At 33.9% G+C, this 20,524-nt stretch overlaps 2 protein-coding genes and 1 long non-coding RNA gene across 4 annotated transcripts; all 3 read right to left on the bottom strand.

The window, feature by feature from the left end:
* Nucleotides 1-1,014: 1,014 nt before the first annotated feature.
* Nucleotides 1,015-9,319, bottom strand: LOC124439748 (zinc transporter ZIP10-like). Of its 2 annotated transcripts, XM_046990013.1 has the most exons (10): nucleotides 9,002-9,319; nucleotides 8,630-8,902; nucleotides 7,153-7,695; nucleotides 6,856-7,021; nucleotides 4,561-4,739; nucleotides 3,876-4,070; nucleotides 3,249-3,389; nucleotides 2,474-2,732; nucleotides 2,055-2,245; nucleotides 1,015-1,495 (listed from the first exon to the last, which is right to left on the bottom strand). In XM_046990013.1, the coding sequence occupies exons 1-10, from the start codon at nucleotides 9,209-9,211 to the stop codon at nucleotides 1,355-1,357; spliced, it is 2,298 nt and encodes a 765-aa protein (XP_046845969.1). In that variant the 5' UTR covers nucleotides 9,212-9,319; the 3' UTR covers nucleotides 1,015-1,354. The 2 variants fall into 2 exon arrangements, with proteins under 2 accessions (XP_046845969.1, XP_046845970.1); XM_046990014.1 differs by lacking the exons at nucleotides 8,630-8,902; nucleotides 9,002-9,319 and adding an exon at nucleotides 7,949-8,435.
* Nucleotides 9,320-9,707: 388 nt separating this feature from the next.
* LOC124439753 lies at nucleotides 9,708-11,199 on the bottom strand. The gene is made up of 2 exons (XR_006946444.1): nucleotides 11,062-11,199; nucleotides 9,708-10,309 (listed from the first exon to the last, which is right to left on the bottom strand). It is a non-coding gene; the product is annotated as an uncharacterized LOC124439753 (long non-coding RNA).
* Nucleotides 11,200-11,958: 759 nt separating this feature from the next.
* Nucleotides 11,959-20,117, bottom strand: LOC124439749 (zinc transporter ZIP4-like). The gene is made up of 10 exons (XM_046990015.1): nucleotides 19,665-20,117; nucleotides 19,280-19,564; nucleotides 17,178-17,570; nucleotides 16,808-16,973; nucleotides 14,842-15,020; nucleotides 14,226-14,420; nucleotides 13,786-13,923; nucleotides 13,121-13,373; nucleotides 12,698-12,888; nucleotides 11,959-12,292 (listed from the first exon to the last, which is right to left on the bottom strand). Exons 1-10 carry the CDS (start codon nucleotides 19,872-19,874, stop codon nucleotides 12,152-12,154), a joined length of 2,151 nt encoding a protein of 716 aa, XP_046845971.1. The 5' UTR covers nucleotides 19,875-20,117; the 3' UTR covers nucleotides 11,959-12,151.
* Between the last annotated feature and the right edge of the window lie 407 nt (nucleotides 20,118-20,524).

Below are 20,524 nucleotides of genomic sequence, written 5' to 3'. Positions count from 1 at the left end.
TTGCCATTTACCCAAATCCTAAGACAAACCGAATAAGATCCAATTTTCAGAATACTACGTAATGTAATGAACTTGGGGGAGAAGGATGCCACGCCCCTCCAACACCCTCTTCGGTGCGGTCCTGGCTGTGTATAAAGGTTCCCAAATTATTTATTTGACCAAGCGAAATATAAGTGATGTTTAGGATGGCTTTAAAAGCTAGCATCTGTGTGATAAATTTAGCAACTTAGTGCTAATGATTGCCAGAAAGCAGAGATTTAGGACTATACGTGCCAACGAAGCAATTTTTGTATTTATCAACAAGCATGGACAAATTAAATGATTCATAATTATATACAGGTAAAAATTATAAAAAAAAAGAAACATAAATCCGTTCGATTAAACTAACGACAATTCCCCTACTCACGACAGTGATCAATATTCAATCGACGGTTGACGGTTTAATGTCGACGGTTGCCAACAATGCTAACATCTTATTGGACACTTTTCATAACATAGTGGTTACCCGCTGACCGCTACATATTTAGAAGCTTTAGCATAGACAGCGCATACGAGTACGAAGTAGGTGATTTTGGCGCGAAAACATTGTTCTCAACAGAAACCATCAACTGAAACACGCAGCTGTCATCCAGCTTATCGATGTTTTGTTCAAAACTCGTTGTCAGAGAGTACGATGTCTTTTAAGGAAAAGAAATTCCGCTTCACGAAAATGCGGTGTTTTTGATGGCACTGTTTAATTATAGTCTCTCAGTCTTTAGTAGCTAATTGTAACACAAAAACTCTTCAATGACTGTACATTGTAGAACCAACAACTTAATTCCCAATACAGGTTTAAAACCACATAAGCCAGTATTTAACCACATAAGCAAGTAATACACTCATATCACCGCAGGATTTTACATCAATTTACATTCAACTCTAACTTTTTATATTTAAATCTATGCTGTTGAAACGAATTTCCTATCAACAAGCTAAACATAAACAGAAGTCAATGAGCAAACAGGTCCACACAAATTAGCTTATTATGTCATTTATTATAATTAAATTACATCTATTGAGTGAAATATCAACTGCTACACAACAATTAGGTCCAAAGAGCGACCGAGCAACCCTGGGCCCTAGTAACAAAACATTAGAATACATCTCAACTAAAATATTAACACCATCAACTAGTGCCAAGGCCGGCCCGAACCTTTGCTCTTAGCTACAAAAGCATTTTCTCATCAATACTATCATTAATTTCTTTAGAAAATTGATTTGCATTGAATGAGGAGTTCCCCTCCTCCGGTCCTCTCTAACTAACTTTCAAAATTTTCATTCTATCTTCGTTGATTTTTATGGAATTCTCCCATATTTAAGATATGACAAGACCTTCTTCAAAATATGCAATCAAAAACATGATGGTAAATCCAAATAAAATCCCTGTATTCTGCAAAAGAAAGATTCGCAGTTTGCTCATACCACCAAGTTCATCGCTGTGCATCAACTCCGGCAACTAGAAAAAAACACCACAAAAATCAAAATCAGTGAGAGAATAGTCAAAATACAATACGAAAATTTCACACAAAACATCACAATGTCGACCACTTAAACGTGAATAACATTTCATTTAACGGTAAAACAATATGAACAAGTAAACAGGGTTGTATATGGCTGCACAATCCGCTGGTTTTAATCGCATTCTTTTAAACATGTCAACCAAATTAATAAACTACATACTTCGCCATTCATGTTTGTTCTGTTTACAATGAAAGTGTGAAAATTTACGTAATGTTTATATTTATACGCAAGATATTACACCAAACAAACTTCGTATAACAACGTAAACTCTTTTTCGTAGTTATTGTTAATTGCTGACTTCTTTTTTGTGCGTTTGTTTAAGCGCAAACAATTCAGTTACTTATTTCATGCTCAAAGCCGCGTAAACTAAAGTTTTTCCACTTCAATGATAAGGTGTCGTATCATTTTCCTTTTTCTTTAAGTTATTAGTAATTTCAGTGGATGTTTGTGCGAAATGAAAAATTTACTTGAGACAATAACTTGGAATAACTCACCATGTCGACCAAAGCAATGTATAAAAACATCCCGCCCATTATAGCAAATATCCACTGATTTCCCTCACTGGTTTTCTGACCAATCAAAATACCAATGATAAGGCCAATAAAACTTGAGCAAGCGGATAAAAAGTTGGCCAATAGGGCTTGTTTTGCAGACATTCCTGATGATAACAACGCAGCAAAATCACCTGAAAATTAGAACAGAATGTCAGCGACATAAAACAGCACAAAGTTTATTTCTCTATTTGGTATTGGGAGAAATGAACACAAATTAAATAAGTTGACTAAGCCCTCCATCCTTTCTTGTTAAACTGTAGAAATAATGAATAGGAAATTCTACGCATGCAATCCCAAAAATAGCAGTAAGCACTTAACTAAATAAATCATCTTTATAGTAATCAACATCTTGACAATACCTAGTTCATGTGGTAGTTCATGACAAAACACAGCTATAGTAGTACTCAATCCTCCAGCAATATCTTGAGTGAAGGCAGCTCCAATAGCAATGCCATCTGTTATGTTATGTAATGTATCTCCAATAAGAATCATCTTTCCAAAAGACTTAATTGATTTCTTTGTAGATTCAAATGAATGTTTCAACAAAGCGGCGGAGGAGGTATTCTCTTCTTCGCGTTCATCGTCTTTTGAGCGATGTTCCTCAGCTTTTCCCTTTGCCTGTTAAAGGAATAGATTGTCAATGTGGTATTGAAAGTAATGATTCTGCAACTTCCAAAAGTGTCTTGTTTACGTAATATTTGGATAATTTGCGCGTTTTCAATAATGCAATTCATTTATTTAGCTTTTACGCAAGAATTATACAATAGGCTGCATTGGTATGGAGTCAATCAGAGACAGATACGAGTGGTTGATTGATAGACTTCATGAGCAAGCTGTGCATGAAACCGTTTTAGATGAAGCGGACACGCGAAAACGTCTCATCCGAAGCTTATTATTTCGTCACAAGCACAAAAAAATCCGTGTAAAAAATACCAAAATTAAAAATAATATTGAATTCTCAAACCAATTTCAAAGTTACTACGTTGTACTATGAAATTTAAACTTAATTGAACAATGGTATTTCAGGGATATCTGTCTTAACCATAGGGCTCAATTAGATAGAACAAATATTGGTCTAAATAGCTCTTCATGTCCAGCTCAGTACGTCCAACACATGATACTATAAAGACAAACCTGATTGAAAACAACTGTTGTTAGATCTTTATCGTGATCCGTATTACTTTGAGGATAGGGAGAGGTTGTCAGTAGCAATTCAAGACGTTTACTATCTCGACAAGTATTATTCCTTTCAAATCGACTGTGTTTTCGTGAGTGCTAAAAGTATGTAAAATATAATTTAGGACATTTCAAATAAATAGCAGTACTTCTAATTGCAGTTATGTTTCGACAAACTTATATCATTCCCATGCATTCTTTGTGAGTTAATGTTCACAGGTAAATATACATAAAGTGGTTAAATGATTAAGTGACAAGAATGTTAAATTATAATTTGTACGTACAAATTGCAATTAGTATTTAAAATATTATGCGAGGAAGTGTTTCAAAATTGCAGAAATTTATTACATTAATTAGAACAGTTTATGGGTTTTTCCGCGGTGTTTATAAAAATTACATATTTATTTAAAAACTGGCAAAAATTAACTAATGACTAGCTCTGCAAGTAGGTTTAGAGAGAAAGGGAGGGGAAGTCAAAATTTTTTTGTTTAATTTAAACTTTCAGGTACCAATTAAAAAATGATTTGTTCAGGCCTTTAGGGTTGCTTTAGTTTATTTTCTCCAAAAACGCAAAGGGTTTTTAACCTCTAAATGAGAGTGTTCTTTTCCAGTAGATTGTAAAAACAGATGAGAGCATGTCTCAAACACAAAAAAGCCATAAACACCAAACGCGACGACCAAGAATCTCCATATTATCGTCTTATCATGCTCTTCTTCTGAACCATGTTCGTCATGTTTTGATCCATGATCACCATGACCACTAGCGTGAAAACCACCTGCCTAGAAAACACAATAAGGTAAAAGTAAAAATGTTTTGTCAATTTGTCTTATCTGCAGCGCAACAAATATTATTTTGACGAATTCTTTAATCACTTAATTTACACAGAAATAGTTTGACTGTTTTTCTAATCACTTAAAAAACCCGTACTCCATTTAAGCTCTTTTGCGACAGTCAAGTCGAAATTGTATACCACTTGTATTAGTTAGTGTCAATGGACATATTCCAGATGGAGATACATGTCATTAACTCTCACAAATGAATGCAATCTGTCTAATGTCAAAAACACTATAAAAAGCAAACTTTTATTCCTTAATGATAAAGGTGGACGGTAGTTATTTACGTACAGTAATGATCATGCCAAGAGCATGATAAGAATCACGTACGATATAGTAGTAATGGATAAGTAATGGATAAGTAATAGATAAGTAATGGATAAGTAATGGATAAGTACCGAAAAAGTGCAACTCGAACTGGAGTATAATAACTTACATGTGGTATAAGATGAAATAATGCATCTCCAGTAAGGGTTCCCACAGCTAACCCTATTAAAACAATGATAATCTTCTTGTACGTCTGTCCAGCCATTGAAGGGATAACGGCAACGCCAGAAAGCGATAGCAAACTGATAACAAACACTGACAAAAATCCATAAAGCCAAACCATTTTATCTAAAGAGAGAGAGAGAGAGAAATATAGATATTATTTATATTTTATCTAAAGACGCATTATGAATTGTTAAAAATGGCAATCCAGTGCGCACTTAAGAAGGGGCAGATATCAATCCTGATCTCAGTTCAAAGAAAGTTCAAAGGAACATAGCGGGACTTTTAATACCCAAACACATGAGCAAATGAGAAGGAATAGGCATGAAAACTGTTAAATGATAGTGATAATTAACTACAGAAAAACATGGCATAAAAAAGTTACTTTCTAGCAGGTGCTAGACAAAAACATAAAACATCAACAAAAGCGATAGTGTTTTTATGATGTTTATCAATTAATTGCTTGTTCTACGTAGTATTTCAAACCGCAGAGCTTTCATCTTTAGCTAGATAGTTGTGAAATGGATTGCAAAAAGTAAAAAAAAAAACAACAAAAAAACTCGGTATAAACACTGCCAAAATTTGTCAAAATTTAATAATGACCCTTAATGCTTCTTCAAAACATATTATATACTGTACGTATTTTTCAATACCACCAGTAATAAAACAAAAATGAACCGTGCTTGGCAGAAAACACACATTTTTACAGCAAAAGCAATTTTGATAAAATTATCAACAATGAATGATTAAATTTAGTAGCTACTAACGAAATTAAAGATACAAAAACCATTCAGTTTTGATAGCAGTGAATAATATGGGTACATTAGAAATGCAAAGATAGAATTCAGAGTTTTGCAAAGTTTCAAAAAATATTTCTGCATTTTTGACTCGCAGTTTAATCCAAAGTGGAATACATTTCATATATTTTATGCCCCCAAACTTTTGCAAAAATTTTGATTTTATGCCCCCAAACTTTTGATTTTAGCTTAATTACAGCAGTATGCTTTCTCTGTTTCATAAAACATAAATAAAGTTATTGTACTTGGCACTTTATCCACACTTCCCCTTTGAAACAATCATGAAATAAATTCAATCTTTTCATAATTAAAACCTGAACTGGAGTTATCATGAGTTTATGTATATTATTGTAAGGATGAACTGTAACTTAGAATTTACACATTCAAATTGGGTAAGTGCTTGATACATCAGTACAATTGACATAAAGCTTAAAAGGAAATTTCTGCGCATAGTAAAAAAAGTTGTAGAAAAGGAGCTAAGAAAGGAAATACATAAGTAAAGAATACTAGCAGTTTGAATATGCAAGGAGATGGCACAACTGATGCTTTTTATACACTTTGAATGCTGATAGAAAAGTGGAAAGGACAGAAAAAGTTGTTCAAACACAAAGGTTTATGATAGAGTACCATGACAAACAATATGGAGAAATGTTGAGCAACTGGGATGTCAGCACAGAAGATCAGGGTGTTATTAATGCTACTGTTTTATGTTGACAAGATACGTATCGAAGCATTGACTCAAAATCTTTAGAAATAGAGAGGGATTGGAAAGGAAGGGCCTTAATATGAGTGGAAGCCAGACAAAGTGCAGTATAGTTTATATCAAAAAGGATGAACAATATGGAGTAAAAAAGCTGAAAGATTTTGTGGCAAGTTTCAAACATTTGAATTCAATGAGTGGATGGAAAAGATGATGAAGAAATAAAATGATGTATATTTAGCAAGATTGTCAAGCATGAGGAAAGTAAACATTTCCATGATGATAAGATGGAAGAAATGATAAGGAAGTAAAAAGAAACTTATTTAGCAAGATGGTTAAGCAAGAGGAAAGTAGGATTTAGCAAGTGGAATGCCCATAATAAAAAAACTATCAGCTAAGGAAAGATTTATAAGAGTGTTGTTGTATGGTAACAGCAATAAAAACAATGGCAGTGCCAGTTAAACAAGTGAAAAAGCTATAAGCTGCAATAGGAGAATAGTTAGTTGGACACTAGAAAGGACACAACCAGAAATGACTACATTTAAAGCACTGCAAAATTCATGATGATCAAAGAAAAATAGAAAAAAGAGAAAGTCATAGTGATACTTGCTGCTGTGGGGCTTTGGAAATAACTTTACACCAAACTGACCTGAATCAAGTATAAGTTGCACCATCTAGTATATTATGAGGTATGTGGTCCTCACAGCAACCATTTGCAAACAAAACAACAGTTAGTAAAACTTACCATGAGTCAAGTCATGAGTTGAATGTTTTTTTTCTCGTTCATGCTTACAGATCCCTGACTGAAGCTGCTGAATCATTGCCGGACATAACTCCATGAATTTAATTCTATCCACACCATCACTTTTATTGACTGCAAAAATTGTTGCCAAATCATCTGCTGAATAGCACTACATATGCAAAGTTTAATCAAGAAAAAGGAAGTCAAAATAACTCACATATTTATTTCATTCGTCATCGGTTGCTACCTCATAACAACTTGCGAAAATGCATGGAGTTAACAAACTATTATTTCACATACCTGCTTTGTTTTGAATGGGACATGAATGACATGATGCAAGTCATCTTGCTTTCTTCGTCTATGCATTTCACCATGATCATGGTCACTATCATGATCATGGTCATGATCACCATCATGGTCCTGGTCTCGGTCATGATCATGGTCATGGTCACTGTCACCATCATGGTCCTCGTCATGATCATGGTCTTTGTCACTGTCATGGTCACTGTCATGGTCCCGGTCATGATCATGGTCATGGTCATGATCATTTTCCTCATTGCTATGATGGTCAGTTACATTACCAACACCAATTGTCTCCAATATTTCCTTGAATCCTTCAAATGATATTTTGTTTGCTTCTCCACCAAAATGTTGGAGAATATCAGAGGTAAAATATGATTTACATGGAAGATCTTCTTCATTATTAACCTCAAGACAATGTCCATTCGATAGATATGATATAATCACAATGCTCATGTTTGAAAATTGAGTTTTGTCAATTTCACTGGTCTTAGGTGATACATTAATTTCTCTGAATATACCTTCAGCAGAAAAACATGGCTTCTGAAAGGCATAAAAGAAATCAACTATCAATAGTCATGATAATGCACCCACAATAACAATCCAAACAATGTAAATCAATGACTTTGATACTTCAAGGCATTCTAAACAATCATAAAACCATTAAAACCCATAAAACTGTTGTTCAAAATTATAGTAATTATGTCATTATTTGTTATATCTCATTTAAATCAACTTGGAATAAAGGTATTAGTTTGGTTTACAAAAAATTAACAACTTTTAGAAGGCAAATTACCAATCCTTGCTTCTTAGAAGCGTTGATTGAGTTCTCTGCGTCTCATTGTGAGACTCAGAGAACTCAATCAACGCTTCTTTTTTAAAATTTTCTCTGAAATGTTGAGCAACATGTTGAGTAATCTGCCTCTGAAGTCACTCAAGGTCTCTTACAGTTAATATATGAATCTGTGAAAACTAATGCTCGAGAAAGTGTGAAGTTTACTATCAAACAACTACTACATCAAAAGCTGAACTATAAACAAAACCTAAAAGTAGTTCATGCGCCTCTAAATTGAATGGAATGAATGTTAAACTTCGAAAATATGAATGGATTGTTGCAAGCACGTCATCAAATCAGCAGGTCAATTTCAATCTACAAAATTATGAGTTAACAATTTGTCTTCAAACTACAAAATTTTTGGCCCAGTGATCGGCGATGTAACTTTGTGACTAAACTATGTGATTGTATGTACAAAACTGAAAACGCTTCTTAACTTATTCACGAAAACATGAACAACGTGACAACCTCACAAATATTTTTATTAATTTCTAATCCTATCGACGATAGTCGAATCAATTTGCACGCAAGGCGCCGCGCAGCTGGTCACAAAGTCCAAAAATAAAGAATAGACGGGCAGGTGTAATCGAAACAACAAGGAAGACGATTGAATTTAATACGAAAACGAAACTCGCGACATACTTGTATAGCCTGGCTTTTTCTGACTCTTTCCTTGACATCTCGTAAAATTCGGTTTAAAAAGCGGACGCATATATTCCCAGTCGTTTTGTAGTATTTCAAAAGGCGGTCGTACGTTGATACGTGCGCGTCATCTCCGTTTTCAAAAATAGTCAACCCAGCATTCTTTTCAGGCAGCAAATAGTAGAGTAAGGTTGTTGACAATACACCAAATTCAGTTATAGTAAGGTTGTTGCCGAATCCATGTGTCAGGAATATATGCTCTGGAGGGCCACACTGATGACACAAATTAAAAGTGAAAAGGATCAAATATGAAAGACAACAACGAAAAGTAACGTATTAGTTCAATAGAAATATAATACAACTCAAACTTACTTTCTGTGAACATGGTTTTCCTCCATTGTGATGAGATTTGCAATGTTCGAGATTTAACTTCTCTAGAAGCAAGTCCAATGCTTTAACGTTAAATTCGGTGGCATTGTTTAAAGATTTCAGTATCTTATGATAGTGTGTGGCTTCATTGCTCCTACTTCCCAGTGAAATTTGGACAAGGCCACAAAAGATATAAGATAATAGAATGTACATTAGTATTTAATATGTAATACTGGTAAATGAATCTATCCACTCGCTAAAGACGAGACTGATATGTGAACAGGTAATCCTTCAAACCTTCGAACAATAAAAACGACAAGTTAATCCGAATTTCAGTTCTGTTAATTCTCTACTTCTTGTCACGTGTTTAGTTTGCAATTTCCGGTCGTTATTGGCATCGTTCGTTTGTGAAATCAAATAAATTAAAACTAAAATGTGTTAAATCGTATTACAAAAAGTTTTTTTGTGCAACTTGAATCTTCACTTTATTTCCTTGCTATTAATATGAGATTTTTTACGATGTTCATGTGCTATGGTGCTTTCGCACTGAGCGAGCCTTCAGCGAGCGGGCAAGGGAGCAGATTTAAGGCTACATCCGTTACTGCCATTGTTACAGCGGCCAACGAAAATACATTTGGGGACTACACTTTCACATTCAGTAGGGATGGGCGATACATGACACCAGTTTTATTAACCAAAACAATACCTCTTTGACACCAGGCTTTTGAATGATATTAATACAAAACTTCGATTCAGATGCCTGTAAATTTTAACAGCTTAATAAAATTTCTCAATATTAAACTAAAACGGTGATTTATTGTGAATTTTTTTCAAGCATATAGAGGTAATTTAACTGATTTCCTTAATACAATGACGTGTCCGCAAACAAAGTGCTTTTGCTGGTTGTTCCTAGAAGTTGGAAATTGAAATTAAAAAGATCCATATGTTTCTTTTCGTTTTATCAGAACTTCAACAGTCAGAAACTAATTTTGATTTACAAGTGTAAAGTCTACCTAATGAGTACAATGGTTTTTGATGTTAATATCAACATGTAAATATCGACTATTATCGATACTTGGAATCCAGGCATCCGTCCCATGTGGTGCGGCAGCCTATGTCTTTGACCAAACAAAGGCTAGCATGCAGCGTGCGCTCTTTGTCAAAAGCGAGTTGTGAAATTTAATATCAGTTCGTTGATACTGAATGACATTTGTGCTTTGTTCGCTTGACCTTCCTTCATGTATTTGTTACTAGCCTTGTTGTCTCAGTCTTCCTCTTGTGTTTTGGTAGCGTCTTTGAGTCTTATCTTTGCTAAAAATATAGCATAATTTTATATTTAGGTGGCAGGTTATTCTGTGATTTGCCGATAAGCCATGTTACATCCAATAATTCCAGTTAAAAACACGCTTTCAGTATTTCAGCATGGCATTAGCCCATTATTATCAACATGTGTTGTTTATTGTTCTGATTAAAAAATAGAAACAGCTCATCAAGTGTCAAGGTATATATTTTTGTCACAGATTCAGACATAATATTTATTTATAGGAACTGTTCAGCACATGATTAGTAACCATAGAAGAATGTTGTCAATTATCACTTATTAATTGAGGCCGAGGGAAACTGCGGCCTGTCGAGGGTAAACAAAACACAGAATTTCCCGAGATTTTAGTCATTAATGTTTTGTTACACACCAATTTTCAAAGAGAAAGATGAAAACGATGTGAGCAAACTGAATCTTTACTTACCCAAAATAATGTATAAATAAAATAGTCAAAAATATTTTGGAAAAATTCCCGCACTTTTTTGGTCGAGTCAGCGCTTCTGACAAAAGTCGGGCAAAGGTCGCATGTTCACGTGATGCCGAACGTGATTTATATATGGTATTATCTCAGCCTGTTTGGAGAGGAAACATTTCAATTACGTCCCTCTTGCGGGACGAACTCTCGATCAATGAAACAGTGGGAAAAATGAACTTTGAAAACTGGTACTATAACAAACTAACAATACTATTGGCAAAAACAATTGTCAGGTTTTTACTCAATTTTGGCAGTAAATAAAATTACCTTGATGAACAACAACTGAAAGTTTTCATCGATACCAATTAGTAAATCTCAATATCGGAAATATAGATATTTTCATTAGAAATATCGTCTATCAATAGTCCATAACATGATCATGTTCATTTCCTTTACGTAGCTCTGTTGAATAGCTGAAAGCCTGTGAAACCTGAAACCCGAGCGCTTTAATAAATAGTTCACGCTGTAATACGTACAACGGAGTCAGGACATAAATATCACATGAACCAAAAATGCAGTGGACGCTCAACGCTGCCACTTGTTTCAGATTACAGATTTCTTTTTTAGTTTACACTATGAATGTCTCAATAAATTTTTATGTTTTTTATTTTTCAACAAGAAAATAGGCAAGAGTGCACTTTTTTTCATCTTTACAAGACACATTGCAAAAGGTTATGTATTTAATTTACCGGCTGAGAGGACTGGAGAAAATTTTTTTCAGTGAGGATGAATCTCAACGGTAAATAACGTTTTTATTCTTTCATTTTTTAAAATAAAGAAATGTTATAAAATATGGCTGGTTGAGACTGAAATTGAATTACCTTGAATTCGCCGAGAGCGTTTATTATCTAAAAACAATCTTGTTGCGGTGTGTATTAAAGGTAAGCTTGTAAAAGAGGGAAGATTCTATTTTGGAATGAATCTCGCTGGCTTGTGAGGCTTGACATGTAAAAACATGGTGACTCTTGTTTTATAATTAAATTACTATACAATGGCATTGTGAAACAAAAACAACTTGCCGTTTCAGTACTTACAACAAAGAAGATACATGGCAATTTCTATAACGAGCAATTGAAAGACTAGAAAAGAAAAACTGTAGCACTTCACATTCCCCAGCAGCAACCTGAACTTATTGAAATGAGCAAAAAAAGTCCACAAAATCAATCAGATTATTATGTCATGTATTATGATTAAATTACATCTTTCGTTAAAAACATAATCTGCGTTTCATTAATAATATGTAAACTCAAAAAAGAACACGTTTCAACCAAACTAGTCACACCATCAAATACCCTTCTCCCTAGTCCGCTGTGAGAATTATACTATCTTCATTGATATCAATGAAAACCTTTCACATTCAAGATATGACAAGATCTTCTTCAAAATATGCAATGAAAAACATGAGGGTAAATCCACATAAAATCCCCGTATTTTGCAACATAAAGACTTGCAGCTTGCTCGTACCACCGAGTTCTTTGCTGTGCATCAACTCCGGCAACTAGAAAAACAAAAATCGCCACAAAAATCAAATTCAACGAAACAAAAGAACTGACAAAATATATTACTATAACATGAAATTTGACACAAAACAAGTAATTGGCGACCACTTAAATTACATTTTATGCACAGTAAACAAAACTATATGAAGAGATACTACACAAGTCTTTTAAAGAATTTTTTTAAAAATGAAGACCCACTTGCTACAGATGTATGATTTACCATTCATTTTCGTCATGTTGACAATGAAAATACGGACATTTACATCAATATTCACGCAAGCTAAATAAGCCAATATTAAACAAATTTCATAAAAAAACGTAAACTTATTTTTGTTGGTAATATTGCTGATTTGTGCGAGATGCAAAACGTACTTAAGACATAACCATAACTAAGAAGAACTCACCATGTCGACCAATGCAATATATAAAAACATCCCGCCCATTATAGCAAATATCCACTGATTTCCCTCACTGGTTTTCTGACCAATCAAAATACCAATGATAAGGCCAATAAAACTTGAGCAAGCGGATAAAAAGTTGGCCAATAGGGCTTGTTTTGCAGACATTCCTGATGATAACAACGCAGCAAAATCACCTGAAAATTAGGACAGAATGTCAGCGACATAAAACAGCACAAAGTTTATTTCTCTCTTTGGCATTGGGAGAAATGAACACAAATTAAATGAATAAGTTGACTAAGCCCTCCATCCTTTCTTCTTAATTTGCAGAAATAATGAATAAGAAATTCTACGCATGAAATCCCAAAAATAATAGTAAATTCCTAACTAAATAAATCATCTATATGACAGTCAACATCTTGACAATACCTAGTTCATGTGGTAGCTCATGACAAAACACAGCTATACTAGTACTCAATCCTCCAGCAATATCTTGAGTGAAGGCAGCTCCAATAGCAATGCCATCTGTTATATTATGTAATGTATCTCCAATAAGAATCATCTTTCCAAAAGACTTAATTGATTTCTTTGTAGATTCAAATGAATGTTTCACCAAAGCGGCGATATTTTCTTCCTCACGTTCATCATCTTTTGAGCGATGTTCCTCAGCTTTTCCCTTTGCCTGATGAAAGGAATAGGTTGTCAGTGTGGCAATAAAAGCAATGAGTCCGCCACGCCCACACGTCTGGGATTTTTCGAAAATTTTCGTGTGCTCAATAATGCTCAGTATGATTAATTTATTTTACTTTTAACGCAATATTTATATATACAATAGGTTGCAAGGGCATAGAGTTAATCATGGACAGAGACGAGTACTTGATTACTAAACTTCACGTACAAGCACATTTTCTCTGAGAATTGTTTTTACAAATGTTTATTTCAAACTTCCCTGAAGCTCTTTTCCTTTTACTGATCTAAAATAACTCTGTTTGCGGGCTTCGAAAGAAAATACAATCTTCGGTCCAAATAATGTGTAGCTCATGTATTTGAAGCAAAGAAATCTGCACAAGATTTATGATATTATCAAGACATACCTGATTAAAATTAACCTTTGTTTCATCTTTACTATCTGTTGGACTTAGAGGATAGGGAGAGGTTGCCAGTAGCAATTCAAGACGTTTACTATCTCGACAAGTATTATGCCTTTTAAATTGACTGTCCTTTTGTGAGTGCTAAAAGTATGTAAAATACAATTGAAACATATCAAATAAAGGGCAATGATCATGATTGTGGCATATCTCGACAAACTTATGCCATTCTCAGTGCATTGTTCGTGGGGTACGTACTGTTTAGATATTTTTGTGAAAAGAAATTTCAACTATGGGTTTGAAAAGAAAAAACAGCTGCAAATTGAAAAAAGTTTGAAATAATAAGCGAGGAAGTGTTAAAAATGTATGAATTTTTTTAGAAATGGACGTTTCTTAATTCGTTGCTTTTTAGTTTATTTTATTCAAAAACAAACTGTATTTAAAACCTCTAAATGAGAGTATTTTTGTCCAGTAGATTGTAAAAACAAACAAGACAATGTCTCGAACACGAAAAAGCCATAAACGCCAAACGCAACGACCAAGAATCTCCATATTATCGTCTTATGATGCCCTTCTTCTGAACCATGTTTGTCATGTTTCGATCCATGATCACCATGGTCACCGTCATGAAAACCAGTTGCCTGCACAATATGATAGTAAAGACAAATATTTTATGCAAATTTCGAATATTGTTCTGCAGTAGAATGAAAAAGTTATTTTGATTTGTCATTTCTGCAACGTAGCGAGTTATTAGTATGACAAATAATTTAGATCCTAATTTTGCACAGTTTTAATTTTATAGTTTTATTAATCACTTGTGCTTTATAAAATCCATAATGGTTTTTGAATATCCATACTTCCACTTTTCCATTACTGTTATTCATTATGGAAATTACAGGTAAAAAAACACACTATCATTGCCAAGAGCATCATGATAACAAAGCATGCGGGATTAAGATATGAATTTTTATCACACAATTCTCTAATAATGGCTTCTAAAAAAGTGTTAAACTATCTTTACATGAATTTTTCAAAATGATTCGAACATCTCCATAAACTTACATGTGGTATAAGATGAAGTAATGCATCTCCAGCAAGAGTTCCAATAGCTAACCCAATTAGAACAATGATAATCTTCTTGTACATCTGTCCAGCCATTGAAGGGATGACGGCAACGCCAGCAAGCGATAGCAAACTGATAACAAACACTGACAAAAAACCATACAGCCAGACCATTTCATCTAAAGAGGGATGACAGGAATGAACGTTAAAAATGGAATTACAATAATTCAAGAGGGGCATATATCAACCCAGGTCTCAGTTCTAAGAAAGTTCAAAACCGATTCATTATATTCAAAAGTCGTTAGCAATTGGGTAGGAAATAACAAATTATAAATGCAAGCTGTTATAGCAATTTGGGCGGGCTTTCATCTTGAATTAGCTGCACTCGAAAAAACTAGTCAATCTTTCTACGCACAATATACGAACGAGTAAAATGTTTTTCATTCCCACTACAATATATCCTTTTATACATTCGCAAACAATATTAATTGGTCGAATGGGAAAAATTTTTCAAAGTTGTCGGAAGCGATGTGTAAAGAGTACAAAAAAGCTCACAAAAATAAACCACTAAAATGTTAGGAATTTAACACATATTTTGAATTCATCGTGAATACCAATCGGCAATAAAAACAAAGTTCATACGTGATGTGCTATCTGACGCAAGTTCCTTAAATGTTAGAATACATATTCCTTAAATTCTTTAAATATATTTTATCAACAAATCCTACCTAGTTATGTTAATATTTAAGAAATAAAAGATGTTTATTGTGTATGCATAGGCTTATGCAAACTGAGGAGACCTTTGGGAGAACTCGAGTGCACATAAGTGCAAGCCCAAGACCGAAGGTCGAGGGGTGGAATCATTTATTTCTATAATAACTGGAGGGGCTAAGTTATTATACAACTCAATGGTTGCACATGCTTGAAAGTTCTCCCAAACGTCTCCGAGATTTGCATAAGTCAGTGCAAACACGAAAAACATCTTTTATTTCTTTTATAAAATAAGAATAATGTGAGACTGACAAATTTAAAGTAAACATTTGATTTTTTCCTCTAAAATGTATTCATGATCGATTTGAAAATTCTCATTGACTGATTGATTGATATAATTGATTTCATTGGTTGAGCTTAGATGTGTTTTGCACAGGCTAATGCAAATTGCAAATACTCCTCTAGACCAATCAGCGTACGCATTTCATTGTGTTTATTTTACAATTCATAATTATGAATTATCCTCTCGGTGCCACTTAGAAACATGCGATAACATATATTTTATGCTTGCCAGCATTGTCAGTCGTCACAAAAGTTGAACAACATGTTACTTGTTGTTTTTCAATTATAACATATTTGCAAATATTAACTACTTTATGAAAAAAGTGAAATGGAAAAATCATTGAAATGATTTCAATTCAACCGTTTGGACTGACCAAGATTGACAGGTTGATTAATTTATATTATTTTGCACTTTTGCAAGCCGATTTGAGAGGATTTGAGTAATGAATACAAGTACAGTATCATAATGAAATCTTCTAAACATTTTTCAATGTTTTTTTAGATTTCTTTATATTTGTGAAAATTTCGTTAGATTTCCTTTTTTTTGTTTCAAACCCAGATTTTTAGTCAAAACTCACTTAGAAAAAGGAAAATTTTACGAAAGTGGAAACCTTGAATTTAGGAGGAAAGGCCTATAGACAAAAGACTAAGTTACAATAAAATTTTTGGGACCTTTCACAATGAGCATTTTTAACGGTAAAAATACATGAATAATCTATGAAAAAAAAATACAAAACTACTGGAAATATTCAAATAATATAATTTATGTGGAACAAAAAAAAAGTAAAAATATAGATACTAATAAAGATCTTTTGATATATCTACATCAGTTTAACTAAATTATATACTTCAAAACTGAGCCCCATATTTCATTTTCTATGTGATTATCAAAACAATAGATTACATAACTTACCATGAGTAGAGTCACGAGCTGAACCTATTTTCTCAGCTTTAAGCTTACAGATTCCAGACTCAAGCTGTTGAATCATTGCTGGACATATCTCCATGAATTTAATTCTATCCACACCATCACTTTTATTGACTGCAAAAATTGTTGCCAAATCATCTGCTGAGTAGCACTACATATGCAAAAATCGGTAAGTTAGGTAAAGTCATTAAGAAATACTGGGATGTAAGCAAATTTTATGTGTAATTTTGAGATGCAATAAACGACAGAACGACAAAGCAACCAAAAGATTTACGTACCATACCACAAGTTGAAATCACACAACAAAACAAACTTTTTATTCACAAACCTGCCTTGCAAACCTTACTTTGTTTACCTGTTCAGTTTTTATTGGCATATGATTCAAATTATCCCGTTTTCTAAGGATGCGTGTTTCCTCATGGCTATGGCCATGGTCATGGTAGTGCTCATTTTTCTCATCATTGCTGTGATGTTCAGCTTCACTACCAAGACCAATAGTCTCCAATATTTCCTTAAATCCTTCAAATGACATCTTATTTGCTCCTCCACCAAAATGTTGGAAAATATCAGAGGTAAAATATGATTTACATGGAAGATCTTCTTCGTTATTAACCTCAAGACAATGTCCATCCGATAGATATGATATAATCACAATGCTCATGTTTGAAAATTGACTTCTGCTAATTTCATTGGTCTTAGGTGATAAACCAATTTCTCTGAAAATACTTTCAGCAGAAAAACATGGCTTCTGAAAAGTATCAAAGAAATCTACTATAAATAGTCTTAATAATGTGCACTAACAACAAAACAGTATAGATCATATATTCAAGCAATTCTAAAAAAAGAATAAAAGTATTGTTTCAAATTTAGAAATCACGTCTTCAAGTTTATACAAATGTCATATTAATTAAACTAGAATAAGGGTCTTAAAAAATGCACACAGTAAGTTTTGCTCAAAAAGTTTCATTTACAAAAAATGAATAGGATTTATAGATGGCAAAGTGCAATTCGCAGAATATTTGTCAAGCCTGCTACTAACATCAAGATTTTAGAAACTTGATGTCAAATCTTTATCTCAAAAAATTTCTTTGAAATTAAAGCAGTATTCTATTTTGCCAATCAAGTCACTCAAGGTCTTTGACAGTTAAATGTCAGAATGAATGACACACAACAGGTCTGGTTTGGTTAAAGTTCACGAGACTGTGAAATTTATCTTATGATTACAACATCATTGAAAGTTGAGCAACAAAAAACCCCTTCAGTATTTCTACAGTGTTTGTCAGGCTATAATTTAATGTAAGTTGAGCAACTACAAACAGATTAATGCGCGAGGTCATGCTGGTCGTACTGAGCACGACCAAACATTTTTCAAACTAAGGTTTTTTTAACCAATTGTTTTTAATGTTAACAGATATTAGCGAAAACAAATCTATTTCTAATGCTTCATTTGCATTTTGAAACATGTACTTCATACTACTTAAACTATATTATGTTTCTGCCCGACATCTGCCATAATCATTGCCTAAAAGCACATGGAACGGCATTCGCCGTTATTGGCATCAATGCTGATGCTGTGGCACCTAAAGGCTGCAGTGAGTCGTACGCATGCTCATTCGCCGAATAATTTCCTTTGATCGTGCCCAACTTTATTCGCACGAATATTTCAAATATTGTCGAATTATTCATCACTTTACTGTGTTATTGGATTTATTTTTGTGTGTGAACATGGAAATCAATCAAGGACGGTCAAACGTCGCGTCTGAAGCTCAAAGAGTCAGAAATATCGTTTCTGAGCTTTTACGAAGGATTGTCAGTCACGCCACGCTAAAATATTTTGTTTGTATGCCACGACCAACCCTTACGCTTACACTGAAACGAGAGATAAGGGGTTCCGACAATCTTGATGCGAAAGGAAAGATTGACTGTGCGCTAGTGCGGAGAAACAGCGGTTATTTTGTTGACTTTATTTACTGTTTCGTTCAAAGTCCACTACATTGACTCAAATTGATTATGCAACATGCACATTTACTGGGCGATTGCCAAAAAGCACGAAATATCAAAGTCGCACAATGAAGCGTACATAACTGGTGGCACAGACAACTTATGTTGCCAGCAACGGTACTAGAACTTCGTGTTTGTTCTCGCTATAGCACGACCAGTTGTTTTTATCTAGCTACGCCACTGATACACCCACTGGTGATATAATACGTATTAAAGTAACTTTATTACATAACTTCTAGATTTTTGTATCTTAACTAATTTACGAAAAAATAAAGAACTTTTCAATTATTGAAGGTAAAAGAATATTTTCACTAATTTCAAATTCTCGACACGACAGCTGTCGATTCACAAAATTAAAAAATACAGAGTAATACATTGGGCAGGCAGTTGAGCAATATGCAAACGAAACAACAAGAAAGATTACAAGTTAATATAAAAGCGAAAAACATTACATACTTGCAAAGCCTGGCTTTTGCTGAACTTTTCTTTGACATCTTGTAAAATTCGGTTTAAAAAACGGACGCATATATTCCCACTCGTCTTGTACTTTTTCAAAAGTCGATCATACGTTGATACGTGGGCGCCATCTCCGTGTCCGCGTTTACAAGTGTCCGAGTTTGACCCAGAATTCTTTTCAGGCAGCAAATAGTAGAGTAGGGTTGTTGACAATTTACCGAATTCAGTTGTAGTAAGGTTGTTGCCGAATCCATGTGTCAGGAATATATGCTCAGGAGGGCCACACTGATGAAACAAATAAAAAGTAAAACGGATTAAATATGAAAGACAACAATTAAAAGTGTCGTATTTCTTCAATAAAAATATAATACAATTGAATACTTACTTTCTCTGGACATGATTCTTCTCTAGTGGGTTCATATTTACAATGTTCAAGATTCAACTTCTCTAGAAGCACGTCCAAGGCTTTAACATTAAATTCGGTGGCATTGTTTAAAGATTTCAAAATCTTATGATAGTGTTTAGCTTCATTGCTTGTGCTTCCCAAAGAAATTTGAACAAGGCCACATAAGATACAGTATAATGGAATAAACATTGCTATTTAATATCCAAGTAAACGAATCTATCCACTCGCTGAAAACGAGTCTGATATGTGAACAGGTAATTCGAACAATAAAAGCGGTAACTAAACCTAATTCCTCGAGACTTGCAGATTTTAAAAAAGTTCCTTGTCACGTGTTAAGTTTCGCAAATTCCGGTGAGGTCGTCAATTGTATTCTTAAGATTTATGAGTGTTGTAAATGGAAAGCCCAACATTTATTAAATCGTATTTGAGAAAGTTTTTTTTTATTAGTTGCCTGCCTCTTCTCGAGCATTTTCTACATGTTTAATTATAGGACATTTTTGAGGTGTACACGTGCTATTACACCGAGCAAGCCTTCAGCGAGCGAGCAAGGCAGCTGATTACAGGTTAAACCCTTTCCCAATATTTAAGATTTGTTTTAGCTTACGAAACACATGTAGGGTGAAACTGTTGACACTCGCGTTTCAACTCCTCTGGCCCCCTTTTGTAGTTGGTACACAATATATGCTTTATCTGCTAATCTTCCTATTTAGTCATGAAACTAGAAAATCTGTGAATGTATACTTAAATATATATGATTCAAGCAAGTATTGAAAGTGAGCAATCAATCACCAACAAAACGCAGTCAATGTAAAATAAAGTTTAGCTGCCGTGTGCTTTGC

Source organism: Xenia sp. Carnegie-2017, unplaced genomic scaffold (assembly GCF_021976095.1).
Source record: "Xenia sp. Carnegie-2017 unplaced genomic scaffold, XeniaSp_v1 HiC_scaffold_2, whole genome shotgun sequence".
NCBI lineage: Eukaryota > Metazoa > Cnidaria > Anthozoa > Malacalcyonacea > Xeniidae > Xenia > Xenia sp. Carnegie-2017.
The sequence above is the reverse complement of the archived record's forward strand: the minus strand, read 5'-3'. Positions and strand labels throughout refer to the sequence as shown.